Source organism: Lampetra planeri, chromosome 7 (genome assembly GCF_965212315.1).
Source record: "Lampetra planeri chromosome 7, kcLamPlan1.2.h2, whole genome shotgun sequence".
In the NCBI taxonomy this organism is placed as follows: Eukaryota; Metazoa; Chordata; class Hyperoartia; order Petromyzontiformes; family Petromyzontidae; genus Lampetra; species Lampetra planeri.
The window spans coordinates 8225513-8241679 of record NC_136113.1 but is presented as its reverse complement, the minus strand read 5'-3'; the positions used below and the strand labels follow the sequence as shown (position 1 = coordinate 8241679).

At 39.7% G+C, this 16167-nt stretch overlaps 1 protein-coding gene across 5 annotated transcripts in view; it reads left to right on the top strand.

Moving 5' to 3' along the window:
• Positions 1 to 16167, top strand: part of LOC144719900 (neurexin-1-like) — a 297506-nt gene that overhangs the window by 150573 nt on the left and 130766 nt on the right. For all 5 annotated transcript variants that reach the window (XM_078596215.1, XM_078596213.1, XM_078596212.1 and 2 more), the window contains 3 exons: positions 3680 to 3883; positions 7097 to 7123; positions 15715 to 15834. In XM_078596215.1, the coding sequence (XP_078452341.1) occupies positions 3680 to 3883; positions 7097 to 7123; positions 15715 to 15834 (351 nt within the window). The remainder of the gene's footprint in view (positions 1 to 3679; positions 3884 to 7096; positions 7124 to 15714; positions 15835 to 16167) is intronic.

The following is a 16167-nucleotide window of genomic DNA, read 5'->3' as shown; positions in this document are numbered from 1 at the left end:
TGAAGATCAGTGTAATACAGGTCATTACTCACTTTAATGCCATGAGAAATGAACCTTTTAATGGCAGTGGACAACATAATGAAACCTACTATCAGACCACTGTGAAATAATTTGGTAGCTGCCTCTTCGGTAATAAAGTCAGCCTTGTTATATGATGATTCATATATATAATCAGAGTATGAACGGAGTTCTTCTTATCGATATCCCGTGGTGGAGCTTGACTTCTTGCCGTTGACGCAAGGTAATCTATGATCCTTATTTATACTTTATAAGCAATTTATTACAATTAAAGAGTGGGTAGCATGGACGCGCAATGCGCATCTACTAAATTGGCCTCCCAAAATAAAAAATAACCTTCTGCCAAAAGTACTGTAATAGACTATCTTGCATTTAGAACAAAAAGTTTACACTTTTAATGCATCGCTTGTTGAATTTAAATGCAATGCTGTTGCTTCTGCCGAACATTGCACTTAATTGTAATATAACCATTACAGCATGTACCATTTTTAACAAGTTCACATTTTATTTAAGCTGAGAATGGACAATATGATTTTAAAAATGCACCTATCAAGTATATTCGTTTTGGTTACGTTTTTGAATCCATCCATACTGCCTGTTATGACTTATGGATTAGACATTTTTAAAAGAACAATGAAAATTGAACAAGAAAACTGAAAGATCCGAAAACGAAAAGCATGGGGGAATGCATGCTTGGAAATACATTGAGATACAGAAAGATAAACACACAAATCGATGCACCTACGCAGTTTGAAAATGTAATTCGAATTGTTAATAAAGGTAAATGGGCCTGGGCAGGACACATCACTTGACGGGATGCGCGATGGTTACAAATAATCACGGAGCGGGAGCCAAGAATATAATGCGTCTAACAGGATGGCCACTGCATAGATGGGGCGATGAAATTAGCATGCGAGCAGGTGCTGAATGTGTTGCCCCATCGCAGCATCGTGAGGGATACCAACGACATAGGAAGGCCTTCATCCAGGAGTGGATTGATCATGGCTGATGATGACCTAAGTATGAAATGACTTGCGGCCAAAACTGCATTGACTAGCACAGTAGTTTCTCAGTGGCCACAAACAATCATTTAGGACTGTAAAATGCATACAACTTCAGATCAATAAAGTTCTCACATGGATGATGGCATTAAGTTTACGTGAAAATATTTGCTCGTGCCTGACTAAATAAACCCATGGAGCGTTGCATTAATACATGACATCTCACTCCACGTTCTGGGAGCTTATTTGGGAACTCTGACGATCATGCCGAACAACACACGGCATGACCAGAAAACACACCAGAGAGCTTTAATACGACCTTCTCAATCTCTCTTTTCTTCCTTTGCCAGATCGATTCCACTTGGCCCACACCGGGAATGTCTCACACCTCCTGTCTGTCGGCAATTTCCTATTCCTCTCTCCCTGGTGGTCTTATCCCAAACGTTCCTGTCATCCATGTTCCATTCCCCTCCTTTACTTTTCACAACACTGCCAGCCTCCCTGCTTTGCTCTAAGCTTCTGCAACCTTTCCCCCAGCTAACTGATGATTAGCCTATCACAGACCTTCATCCAGCAGTGGATTGACAAAGGGGTAAAAAGTATTCCTGTCATTATGTTCAGATTCATCAAAATAAACACAATTTATAATGCACACATATTTAGCGAATTATATGCAATGTGCAATCGATAACTCAGAGGCACCGAGTCAGAGATAAATGTCCCTTTTAAGCTAACCTGCACAGGTAAGAGCCTGAACTGGTAAGAGCCTGGACAGGTGGAGCCTGAACGAGTGAAACCCTACATACTGTAGATGAGAGGCTGGACAGGTGAGAGCCTGGATGGGTGAAAGCCTGGACGCGTGAGAGATTGAATGGGTGAGAGACTGGATGGTTTGAGAGCCTGGTGGATGAGACATTGAATGAGTGAGAGACTGGACGAGTTAGAGCCTGGACGAGTGAGAGATTGAATGGGTGAGAGACTGGATGGGTGAGAGCCTGGCGGATGTGACATTGAATGAGTGAGAGACTGGACGAGTGAGAGCCTGGACGAGTGAGAGATTGAATGGGTGAGAGACTGGATGGGTGAGAGACTGAATGGGTGAGAGCCTGGACGAGTGAGAGATTGAATGGGTGAGAGACTGGATGGGTGAGAGACTGAATGTGTGAGAGCCTGGACGAGTGAGAGATTGAATGGGTGAGAGACTGGATGGGTGAGAGACTGAATGTGTGAGAGCCTGGACGAGTGAGAGATTGAATGGGTGAGTGACTGGATGGGTGAGAGCCTGGAAGATGAGACATTGAATGAGTGAGAGACTGGACGAGTGAGAGCCTGGACGAGTGAGAGATTGAATAGGTGAAATAATGGACGGGTGAGAGATTGAATGGGTGAGAGACTGGATGGGTGAGTGCTTGGACGGGTGAGAGATTGAATTGGCGAGAGCTTGGACGGATGAGAGATTGAATGGGTGAGAGACTGGATGGGTGAGTGCTTGGACGGGTGAGAGATTGAATGGGTGAGAGATTGAATGGTTGAGAGACTGGACGGGTGAGAGCCTGAATGGGTTTAGAGCCTGGACGAGTGAGAGATTGAATGGGTGTGAGACTGAATGGGTGAGAGTCTAGACGGGTGAGAGCTTTGAGCTGCTGCTTGAAGGCGGATGATGGCGCTTGGATGCTGCTGCGAATGCGCAGCAGCAGCAGGAGAGAGTTCCAGACAGCTGCCGGTGTAGCTGCGGAAAAAACACCGCTTAGCCAGGGCTGTCCTGGTTGTGGGTACCATGAGCAGGTTGTTAGATGTACTTCGTAGGAGGCGGCGGTTAGATATGGTCATTAAAGTGAGAAGGGTGGAGAGGTATGGCGGTAGACCTTTAAAACATCTCAATGGCACAGGATAGCGGTGTTGTACTGCCTCCTTGATTTTAAGACACATGGCCCCATGTAATGCTTAGGACAGCGATTGACAGGTTGTTTTGAAGCCACTGTAGTTTGTTAAGCTCATGTTTGTTTATGGAGATGGGTTCAGGGGGGGGCTGGTGGTGGCTGTGTGTCTAGTGTCACTTCCAGTTACGTTTAATGCCCGTCGTCTCATTTGGGTGGCTAACGCTAAGTGATAACCGCTTGGCTCAGCGGTAGGGTGAGCAGCTCGCGACCCTGTTTGGGCTTTGACTTAGCCCAATCATTCCTCTGGGGTCGATACAAAAACTGAGTACTTCTTTGTGGGGAGGTCAACAGTGGTTGTCCCATGGATAAACTTGCCTCTGCCATAGCAACGTTAGAATATCCACAACTGGCTTAGGGCTGTAAATAGGACAGATAAAGGTGCAGCCTCACAATTACTTCCTCCAGCCATCGCTGGAGGCAAGGCCTCAAATAGATGGCGCTCTCGCAAAACCCTGGCTTGATGGCATTTGACCTCCTCTTCCACAACTGGGCCAGAAATATTGAAAGTGATGGGATGAAGTGACCACACTATTTGACAAGTAAAAAAAACCAACAACTTGTTACACGGTTCTAGGTAAGCTAAAACAAACCCCCCCCCTCTCCCAAAAAAAAATCAACACTCATCGCATCAGCAGGAAATCACTTTGTCACGACGATGTCCCCGACGCGTGACTGACGCCTTCCTGCGCCTCGACCCCCGTGTGTGTGTGCGCGGTGCAGACGCAACGGTGCTGAGCTACGACGGCTCCATGTTCATGAAGGTGGTGATGCCGACGGTGATGCACACGGAGGCCGAGGACGTGTCTCTGCGCTTCATGTCGCTGCGCGCGTTCGGCCTGCTGCTGGCCACGACGTCGCGCGACTCTGCCGACACGATGCGCCTGGAGCTCGACGCCGGGCGCGTCAAACTCACCGTCAACCTCGGTAACCCCAGAGGGCTTTGGTAATCGTCGGCGGTGGGCGACACCGTGCGCGTGTGTCCTCCTCCCACCTGTGTTGTTTGGCTGCCGCTTTTCCCTCCCTCTCAGACCTCCTCTTTGCTAGGTTATTTGTGCGCGCGCGCGCGTGTGCATAATCGTCTATATTTCGCGGTAATTGTAACAAATTATACGTTGATATGACCTCGTGGACAAAAAGGACATTTGTTTTACGTGTTGCCCTTATAATCTATGACTCTTCACAGGCGGCGCGTTACTATTAATGTGATTTTATTCGCGTTTGCTTTCTCTCCATATCGAGTCTCACGTTAATTCAGAGTTCATGCATTAGATGTACCTGCTTTTAATTTCACGCGAAGTACTTTTTGTTTCCCGTAACGACCATTTCTCACAAACGTGTTCTATTCCTTCCTCCACGAGACACAATTTCTGCCGGGTCATTCTTTTCATTTGTTCAACCTCTTTATTTTCTTATCGATCAATGGATTGCTTCAGCGGACAGCCGTGACCTTTTCTTACTCGGAAAGATAACATGGCACGGCCGTCGTCCTAGATTGCGGCATCTACATTTCCTGCCGCACGGCAGTCTGCAGAAGCATAACCATTGCATCAAAATATCCGTGCCCCAGTAACGACCCATTGTTTCCATTAAAGTTGCGCGTGTTGGGTCGCCGCTATCTAACGGTCTCGGTATAGACGCGTGTGAAGTTACTCCCCTTAATTTCGTTTCTGAAATATATACGGCGTTTCACGTGTTTCTTTAAAAGTACTCTTACTGCATGCGAACTCTACGGATGCCACCATTCCCAGCTCTGTCTCCCCTGATAAAATATATCCCTTCAAAGGCCAAAGCCTGCGACCCGAGAGCAAGCAGACATGGGGCGATAAGCGTGGAAATGCCTGCAGTGAATTTCCCAGAGCACGGTCAGTCTGTACAGACAGACAGCAAACCTGACAAGATCAGTTGTATGCCTACTCCGTCTTCTGATTACCATCCCAAGTCCAAAGTGTCCACTTTAAAGGTGTCCCCAAGCACGGTTTCTGCACCGTTAGGCAGGAAAAAGAAAAGCAAACAAAAACTGAATAGGCATCACAGCAACTGAATATTATACATTGCACATTTATGTACAAATTCTACCGTATCCGTACACCGCCAAGTCAACGATGTGGACTACAATGATGTACATATCACTTGACACCCTGAAACACCATTTGCAAACGAGATGTTCCATCTCCAGGGATTGTTCAGGCAAATCATTGTAATTCATACATTTAAATAAAAGTAAGGGATCAGCAGATAGGCACATATATATATGAGGTATATAGCAGGGGTGGCCAGAACCACGGCTCATGCCTGGGCAGTTCCAGCAGTCGCTGCTCGATGGAGACACGGATAATATAATTGGTAACTTTGCGATGGCACTTTATTTAATCTGCATGAATTGGAGACGGTAGATCAATGCATGAGTACTCCTGGGACGCACCGACAGATTTCATAAACTAAAAACAACTTTGGCAAGCCGACCGACCCGAGCCAATCAACATTATTATTCTATCGCCAATGCTCCAAGAGACGTATATCGGACGTTGCTCTCTTACGAGCGCTTAACAAACAAACACAATTATATTAAACAACAAGGAGTGCATGTATCAAGTCATACGTGTCCTGTGGCTCTTGGCAATATGAAACAAGCATGTTTTACGCGGCTAAGTACGGTCAGGGTGATGTTTGGCCACCCCCTAGTTTACAGAAATGCTCGAGTTCAAGTGCGGTTGTACAATATTGCTTTGCACACGTGTTCTAGACGTGGATAATTACAGCGTAACTAACAGTTTTTCACGGCTTCTCGTAGCATTCAAAAGTTGGAAGTTACGTGAAATGCATTGATACTTGTGGTGGAGTAGTAGATGTGGAAGTTTAGCACACACACGAAAGAAATCCGAAATGAAAGTGAACAGTTACTTTAACTTGACGGTTATTATAAACAACATTGCGACATAAATTGGAGCTGAACGAAGGAAAGAAAATTCGCTTCTTTTCTTCACCGTGAACTTTTTGAAAAAAAAAAACGAAAACCACTTCATAGCCTTCACCGGGAACAGTGAGACAGCCGGAAAGTTGCAATGGAAGCGGCGTTCACTGCAGGCTCAACCCAGGAAGGTTGCCCCATGGCTATTTGCACCCACTTTTCTGTTGCGGTTGACGACACATGTCAAACTTTGTCACGTGATGCCAAGCCGAGGTTGGTACTTGCATCTCAAGGGCATCTTGTGCAATAACAAACCAAATATGTGTGCGCCTGTGTCTTTGTGTTGTGCGAACGACAAAGAAGACAGCTTGTGTGTGTGTGTGAGTGCGTGTGTTTGTGTGTGCTTTGTGTTGTATATGTATATAAAAAGTGGCATATGTTTATAAATGTAATAGTTACATTTTCTATATATCTACAAAGACACTGCAATGTGTTACATGCTAATGATAGATGATTAATTTTACAGTATTTACGACTGTAAATATTGTTACTTTACCTCAATGGAAAAAAAAAACACGTGCCTTGTATTTTTGTAATTTCCACACATCATGCCTTTGAGATGACGAGAGGTTTAAAACAAATGAGGACGATTGTAAATTTCACTGAAACCAGGGCAGCACAACTCAACACAAAGGTGCCACTCTCTCAGACCATCGCAGAACATGGCTGGGGAAGGGGGTCAATTCGCCCGTGAGATCCTAGTTCTGGATGTAGTGAGAGCGAGAGAGACTAAAGTAGTGGCACTTTGTGTGAGTTGCGCTGTCATTCGAGTGCTCTGTCTCCTCCTAACCTGGCTGTGGCATTACGTGACGCGCTTTTGCCGGTGGCCATTTTATACTAAGCCGGGTAATAAAGGTCTACTTCTTACCCCTTCAGCAACCTGGCCTTAATTTGTTTAATAGCGAGCAAGAGTAATTGCTCTGCTGTAGTTTGGTCAACATTCTCAATCGATTACACAGCATTAAATTCAGCCAAGCATTTTCACACGAGACAATTGCCGGCCAGATAATTAAAGGTCCCAGGAATTGATTGCCCGTGGTGTAATTAAAATGGTCACCCCTTGCGTGTGTCTGTCCCCGGAAGGGTGGCACTGATATTGAATGGATGTCTGCAGCTGTTTACCTTGAAGGATGTAAATTCACATTTCACATTCTCTCCCCCCTATCTAGACTGTATCAGGATAAAGTGTAACACCAGTAAGTTTCAATTCCACATTTCACTTTTGTTCTATACGCACCGAATATTGCATTGTTGAACGCGTTGAGATATACGGGCATTGTAGTTGTCACATTTCGAGTGACGTAGGCAACATTTTGGAAATACGTAAATGATAACAATAGTATCACATTTGTGAAGTTTTGTTTCGATGTTTGTTGTGAACACGCATTTAAAAAAAATGTTGCTTACTTCGCTATAGCAGGTGACAATTGTGGTGCAGTTATAGCTCTTCAAATGAGAAACAGCCGTGTGTATAAGGTGAGAGTGAACGAAGGACACGATGTATTGCATATTTTTTTTTGTTACAACCCCAACGGACGAATGAATCTAACACTATCTTCTTTACAAATGTTTATTGCTTCATATAACAGCATAAATGTTTAATTAACATTGGTATTAATCATAGTTTTTTACGTGTATTAATAAATAGGCAATAATTAATGGTTGAGTACAACTTTTATAATACTGCAGCTTTCCAAACAACTAACAGCAGACATTTTGTGGGTTTAAACAGCCATTTGATGGCTGTTTGTAAAGTCCTCAGTGACTTCATCAGTCATTATGGTGTTGTTGTGCACGGTGGCTGTAGCAGTACGGAATGTTAAGAATCGTTCATCCAAAACAACTTTTTTCTATCCGAAATTATGTTTCTGGGCCTGATTTGTTTTCTTCCAAACACATCCATAATATGGAGACTTGGAGAGACAAGGGGTATACACTTGCAGCCGCAAATGAAGAGACAGAGACACAGAGAGACAGACACACACAGAGAGAGAGACAGACACAAAGTCAAAGATCCCCCTCATAGCCTTCACAGACTTTTGGGGAAAGTGCTGTAAGCGAGCACCTATGAAGGCCGACATGGCACACGAGAGGGTTGGTGGCCGGCACAATGCCCGGCCACCTTTGTCTCCCTTGTGGCGATGTTTACACACGACACCAGGTGCTGACTTGAGGATGAGTCAACCTAGGATGAATCATGACCGGTTCACATAATCGTTACCGCTGTTGACTGTGAGCAGGGATCGAACCTGTGTTGCCAGGTTAATAGCGCAGCATGCTAAACACACAGAGAAAGACAACTTCATTTGACCACTTCTACATTCAATGGCATACGCTACCTGAATAATTTAACCTGCATGTAACTTCTGGATTTAAACCATTCCGAAAAATGCATTTTATTTACCCCGAATGAATCCTTTTTCTAACAGCTTTGGCAGAAGGATATTGGAGTATAGTCGAAGCTGATAATAATCCACTACATGTTTAATCTTATTTCTAAACACAACATGTAAATTGATAGTAAAAGAACACCTGCCTGTTTGTATTGTAATTATCACATCCATTGTATCTTCAACAATCAGAGTGTACTAATGAATACAGCTGACTTTTCGCACATAGAATGTGTTAGAATTAACACAAAAATTTGGCAGGTAATTTCAGATGAAATCCCACAAGAACACTGCAATCTTGAGGTGTAATTTTTATAACACAGCAGGACTTGTGGCTTAAATATATTTATTTGACCGCTATTTTCTAGGAAAATAGGCTGGAATTATACAATATGTTTTCTCAGTCAATTACAAATATTTCTCACAAGACATTTACAGATTACATATTTAATGTTACTCATATATATGTTAGCTGATACTCTACAAAAGCAATTAGAATGCATTTTACATTAATAAAATAAATATCGAAATAACATTTAAATAGTTCAAATACAAAAAAAGCAATTGGTTATTGTAAACAAAAAAGTATTTCTCTATCACAGTGTACTCTGATAAAATAAGTAAGTTAACAACTAAAATATGACTTCATAAATGAATATTGCATGTCAGCAGTAGACTGCTTCATGGTGTTATTATATAAGATGAGGCATCCCAATGATTTGCATCAAAATCTGAAACTAAGCAAGCCAGCAAGCAGCGATAATTACAACTGGATTATAGCACTCACATTGTCCCCTGAATATTGACTGCTTAGTTTTATGAGATATAATGCGATTCAGATTCCTTGTGGGAGATTGTGTGCCATGGTCCAGCAAGAACTGCATTGCCAAAGGAAAACTAATGAAGGCAACACACTTCTTAACTGACATCCTGACAGGTCTGAGGACACCCGCTGCCAATGATCTCCACCCTGCATGCCTGAGATAAACGAATACTGATCGATTTAAATCCTGCAGGGTACGGGTTGAGCAGGCATAGATTTGTTGCATGAACAGGTATCTTTGTTAGGGACCAAGATGCTTTGTACCATAACACTGGCCATTTTTTTTACATTTTAATGAATAGCTTCTGACGTCCTTCGAGATGTGCTGCAGGGAAGCGAGTATCTGTCATGTGTGACATAAATTGTCCCTTTATATAATGTCTTAAACTCCAATGGATTTGCTTTATTCATGTCAAGCACTGCATGCACACATGATGATTATAAACAATATAAAAATTAGATTTCAAGATGGGGTTTTAAAATCGTTTTTTCTTCTACTTGTACGCAATAATCACTCCCTTATTTTTGCGGTAGTAAATGAGCATAAGCGTACAATTCTCCAAATTTTTAAATACATATATAACAACTTTGTTTTGTTTTATCAAAAAGAGCCTGCCCAATTATGATTTAACTTTGACCCTCTATTTTTAGTTTTTAGCCAGGGTAGTGCTGTGATTACAACGTTCGAATGGCAATTGGGAAGGTTTGCGAGTTCAGGTCTTGGTTTGGGGTCAACCTTAAATTTACTTAATTACATTAAATTTACACGAAGTTTTCTATGCACATATAAGATGATGTCGATTTCTTAAAAAAAAGAACGTGTTAAACGACTGCTGAGCTGTAAACTTGTTCACATGATCAATAACTGGCCAACTAACAATTACAAATGTAAACACGTGTTTTATTGCCACTGTAAGTAAAGGAAAATATATCTCTACCCTCTTATTTTTCTCTATCCATGAAAGGATTGGAGATAAATGGATGTGCCATGCCATATGTACATGCATTGTAAGGCAAGCAGCCAGTGATATGCTAGTAGCCGATCAAAATTAATACATCGAGTGCATAATCGAGAGGTAGCAGGTGATGAGTTTCATAATTCAACACAGGAAATCAGCCTCTAATTTTGTTTTGGACTTTTAGGCTCAATTTATTATATTCAGGTCGGGTTTTTTAAGGATGAAAATGTATTTAATTGCAATAGCTTGTATTATTCATGCACTACAATTAATACATTTTTTTATTTCATTATAAAAAATATGAATCACTGAATCTATGTTTGTACGTAAATTCATATAGGTAAACACATTTTTTTCATGTAAATGTATTTTTTATTAAGGAAAAGTCATGTAACATATCAAACATGATGTCCCGTGGTGGGAAAAAGATGCGATGCTGTAAAAGTGACATCACTTTTCAGATTACTCTGAATCATCTGACATTTCATATCTAAGGCTTGATTTTTTTTTATTAATCCGAAAATTTGGAACACATCTCTCGTATGTAGACTTTGTCGAGGCAAGGGATGTGCAATTGTGGCCCCCTGGGAATGTCTGTGCAGGCCTGTGGCCATCTCAACACTCATTGTGCCCCTGTGGAGAATGGGACAACAAGACTCCACAAAGAAATAGACACACACAGGGAGACAGAGACATGGACATAACCACAGATACTGAGACACAGTAAGACATAGACAGTTTACCATTTATAAGGATAGCTGCAGTATACATAAACAAATTGTGAAGTCTCCGATACAAATGTTTAATGTGAAGCTAATATCAGAAATGTGTATCAACTGACACAAATATAATGGCAATTCTTTGGGTCTTTGGGTAAGGTCCATCTACGTGACTTAACCGAAAGACCCAAATAATATGAATTCCTGCAGTCACGACAGCTTTAAGTCAAGATTTAAATATAATGTACATTTATGGGACTCCATTTTGTGAGCTTCCAATAAATGTTTTTTTCTGCGACACAGCGTGGTTTGCTTCCCCTTTGTATTCAAGCGAGGGCATGAGTCTTACTCAACGCCGTTTTCAATATGCTGCGAGATCCTTTGTTGCCGAAAGCGATTAGGTGACGTCAAACAAGTCTTATTCTCATTTATTCGGCGTTGTTAATTTGCGCTCGGGGCCGTTATTGCCAGAGAAGCTGTCGTCATTGACATTTGGGTCAATCGCCTTTCCAGTGAACGTGACGCATCCGCCACCTTGTGGTCATACTCGGCTGCTACACCTTGTAAATGATTCTCTTGGAATCATGATTTATTTACTCAACATTTAATTTGCATCAAAGTAACATCCACATAGTACGTGGTTTAATATTTACTGAGTATGGTATACGGTACTGTATTCGGATTTTACACCTGACACTGATATTAGAGATTTCCCGGGTTTATTGGATTGCTAACGGCATCTCAGAAAAATAGAAACAGTGGAAACTTCTGAGCTTTCATTATAATTTGGATGGGTATTAGTGTGACAAAGGTGAAGGGTTTTAAAACCAATGCAAAATCCGTGGAGCAGTTATTGTATCTGGAGTAGCATTCGCCCTCAATCAGAGGAATTTACGTGTTTGGTAAATTCTATCACAAAAAATAACAACAGCTAGAGCCGTTAATGTATGATAGTAAATTTGGTCGTTCAGTAAATAGAACTAAATATAAAATAAACTACTCCTGGCTGTGTAAAATAAACACATTAATATTTAGAAGCATTAATACTAGGTGGTTGGATGTAATGAATATTTTAATTGAATTAATCTAGGAAAAAAACTCTATATAATTCGTATTGAATTGCAGTGTTAACACCAAAATAGAGATGATTTAACTTTAAAAAAAAATACATACAGTTTTTCCCATGTACTAAACCAGCAGAACTAGGAAAAGGTTAAGTTATTCGAAATATTAAAGTATTTTAGTATTAATAACAAAACCAATTATACATAATTTATCTACATTACAAATACTCATTACCATAACAATTACAAAATTCAGATTTTTTTTCTGAAATACAGAATAAATTGTGCTTGCAATATATTATTTAGAAAGGACTCCTGTAATTATATGGTAGTTTGAATGATTAAAAATGCTTTACTCTAAAAAGACTGAAAGGTAAATGCTTTAAATTAAAGCCTTTTTTAATTTCACTATCTTGATTCTAGCAAAAGGGACCCATTGCCATACAGTACTTTGATAATACAATTAATTCTTAACTTGTTTTATATATACGAATTATGAGTTACATATTAACTGTTATTTTAAACTAAATATTTGTACTGTTAAAGCCTAGTTAAATACCTCTTCTAGCATGTGCTTGTTACTTGGAAGGTTTGTTAGATAATATACCATGAAACATTACCATTAACCTTCTGAAATCAATTGTGCCATATTTTATTAAACCACATGAAAGCCCATTTCAACGGTTTGACTTTTTTTATTTTTCAAGAAAAGGCACAGTAAGTAATTCATTTCAGCTTGAGTGGATTTTGTAGAGACTGACCCAGTGCAGTGACCCGTTGAAGATGTCTGAAATTTTGTCCTTGGATACTGGAAATGAATTTGATGGAAGAAACGTGATAGTGCACCAGTTCTCAAGCTACAACTCACCTGCAAATGTATTTCATCATCATAAAATAGCAGAACAAAATATATGCCATGGGTCATGAATTTTTTTAAATATTATACTTGGAAATAGATATGGTTTATATTAAAGTTATAATATTTTATGACAATAACCGAGCTAATTCTGCTCTTAAAATTATAACATTTGTCGAATCATAATAATGTTCAAACATATGCATAGAATATATAGATTTTTCAAAAAGGTGAAAGAATTTACAAACGAAATATATACATAGAGGCCAAGGTGCCATATGTTCATAAATTATTGTGAGGATTGTGCTTTTTTATTGGCCGAAGAGGAACGATTAGATTTTTTATTGTCCTTTATTGTGGCATCTGTCAACCATTTGGTCTGAAGCATCACAGTAATATTTCCTACACGAGTCATATACCAGCTTGACAGTATGGACTAAATAGCAAACATTCTGCGGAAATGTCAGCATTATTACATTTGCGTTGTCACTAGAAGAAAAACTGTTTCATGAACTATATCAAGCATATTTTTCCTCAAATAAATAAAATACTTTGTAAGCAGTACTCTTATGTTGTTGTGCTCTAAAGCAGTTTTTTTTCTTCAGAGAAATACATTTGTATTTTTTTATGAGAAGGTTTACCTTAACATATCAAATATGTAGTATTCGCTTTGAGGTTGAACAACATGCTGCCTGAGATGCAAACTCTCCCGTGCATTCTAAACAGCCCGAGTGCTTACAATAATAACAGAAAGGTCAAGAAAGCCATTTAAACATGAAGAAGTGGAAGAGTAGAAATGCAGTCTTCTTTAGCAATTAATTTTGCCCTAAATGTTACTCCATTCGAACCAGTGGTGACTCAATGTAATGAAATTAAACACGGTGGAAACTTATTTTACCATGCATTAAATGGCCTTATACCACCAACTCACGAATCATGTCCTCCAGCCAAAATTAAGTTATGTTTTTTTATTTACATCCTAATTATAGTGATGTAGTCTAACATAAAAAAATTTTGCCATTTTCTTCGAAGTTGTTACCCTATTTTAAACGTCGAATTTAAGATGGTTGTGGAATTACGACCTAATGCATAGGTATGCTTGCCATAATACTTAAACTTGTCATGATACAAAAATAAACACATTTTTAAACATAAGCAAAAAAGATACAACTCCATACTATTTTTAAGGAGCAGGTCTGTGTTTTATTGTCGGTAGCCTCAAAGAGACATTCATGTGCATAGAGTATAAATCATTTTTGTAACAAGTATGCAAGCCATATCATTGTTGGTCGTATTTTTTTTATAATTAAGCAACAAATTACACGATATAAATAATTAAGCATGTATACATATCTAAGGCCAAAAGCAGAATACATTTTAAAAGGGTAGAAAATTTAAAGGATACAGTATCTCTTATGCAGATTGCCAGGGTGCTTTGTAAGAAGGTTAGTTCGTGAGATATTCATATTTTGTCGTACTCATGTTTTTTTTTACCAAGTTTAATGCATTTACAAAAATATCCAAATTATATATTGGATAAACTAATTTATAGGCCAGCCAAAAATGTTGGGAAGTCTTCCTCGAGCTGTAAAATATCCAAGTGATTTCCGGCTCAAATGAGCATCTCCCACTTACAGCTCTGAAACAGTGGCAGGAATTCCACATTCCTATGGCGTGGACGAGCCTATCAAGACTACATCCCCACGAAGTGGTACCTATTTTATCGACCCCGGAGAGATTGTGAGCCTCTCGCTCTATTGCTGAGCCACCGAGCCAGCAGTGAATTGACAAAAGGGCTGTTAAATTGAAAGACGAATTATCGACTTCAATTTATCTTGAGTTCTACATTTATTTCAAATGGTCGGGACAAATGACCATGCACTGATAATTATGAACGGCCAAGTTATTTTCAATGTCTAACCAATCCACTAGATGGCACTCTTTACAGATGATGACGAATTACAGTAAGTGAAATTACGAATATTTTTGTCCTTGAAGATGTTTTTTCTGTTTACTACAGTGACGTGTCAAAATAAATATTAATCTGAAGCTTACTGGGATGTCAGGATGTTGAATGTCTAATATTCCTACAGTTACCAATTCATACATTTGTAATAAAAGAATATTGCTGGCTTAAAATAACTCTTGAATATTTATAGTCAAACTTACTAGAATACAGAGTAGTACAAATTAATAGATTACTTTCCAGCTCTGTCAGAATATAAGCCACTAAAAGCCACTTGTGACATTTCACAAAGCAGACATGCCGATGAATATACGGTATTTCATCCCATGCACATTTGCTAATTCAGGATAGGCATTGTCAAATTAAATGATTATTGGTAAAATAAGATCTCCAAGGAGTGAATAGTTTCGGGCACGTTGCAATTGCACAATAATTCAACATGATCAGAATAATGTTTGCTATGACATTGTGTTTTTTTACGGCCATCGTTATTACGATACAGTACTAATTGTTTAAGATGCGCTTCTACATTTGTATCAATAAAGACGTGAAGTACATTGGTAAGATTATTATCAGTAAAATTAAACAAAGCTACAGTTAGCAAAATAAATTGGCAGATAACATTTTATTCCAAAAACAATATGCCATTTTTTAATTGAGTGGTGTTTCTTTCTAGCAGTTTAATAAACATTAGCATGCACACGTTATGGGCCCAATTCCTGTGTTGGTGAAAAGTGCATTTATTGCCAATACAGTGTTTGGTGGAAAACACATCCATCATAGCTATGTTTTTTTAGATGTCTTTTTTTTTCTCTGGAAACTGGTGGAAAAATTCGTTTCATCCAGCACATGCATTCGTTACATGTAACTTATAAACGAATAGCATGTCTATAAGTGTGTTGTATTCCACACACATACGCAATAACAAGAACATACATTTTGTGTTCCAGAAATTATAGGTGGAATGTGAGAGTCAGTGGCTAACGCTGACTAGAATTATTGTTCCATAGGCAAGGGACCGGAGACCCTCTACGTTGGCAAGAACCTCAACGATAATGAGTGGCACACAGTGCATGTCACTCGTCGTGGGAAGAGCCTCAAACTTATTGTGGATGGGATCGCGACGGAAGGTAAGCTGTCATTTGGTTTATTATTTTAAAACAAATTTAATTGCTATGGAAAATTTACATTTTGTGAACAGTTTTTATTGGCGACATTTGCATTCTATGCTTGCTTATGGCAGAACTATGTTCAGGAGCTGAATGTCAATGTCGACATCTGCTAGCCACGAATAAGCGCACACTACTAAATGGTCCATAGTTTGGGCTGCGTGATCACAGTTGCACAACTGTGGCTTGCCTTTAGTTGTCCTTTCGTGAAGTAGATGTGCACATTGGTCTCTAGATGTTCTGATGCAATTGATGATTTACGAATGTCTTTGATGAGTGTCATAGTCAGGAGGT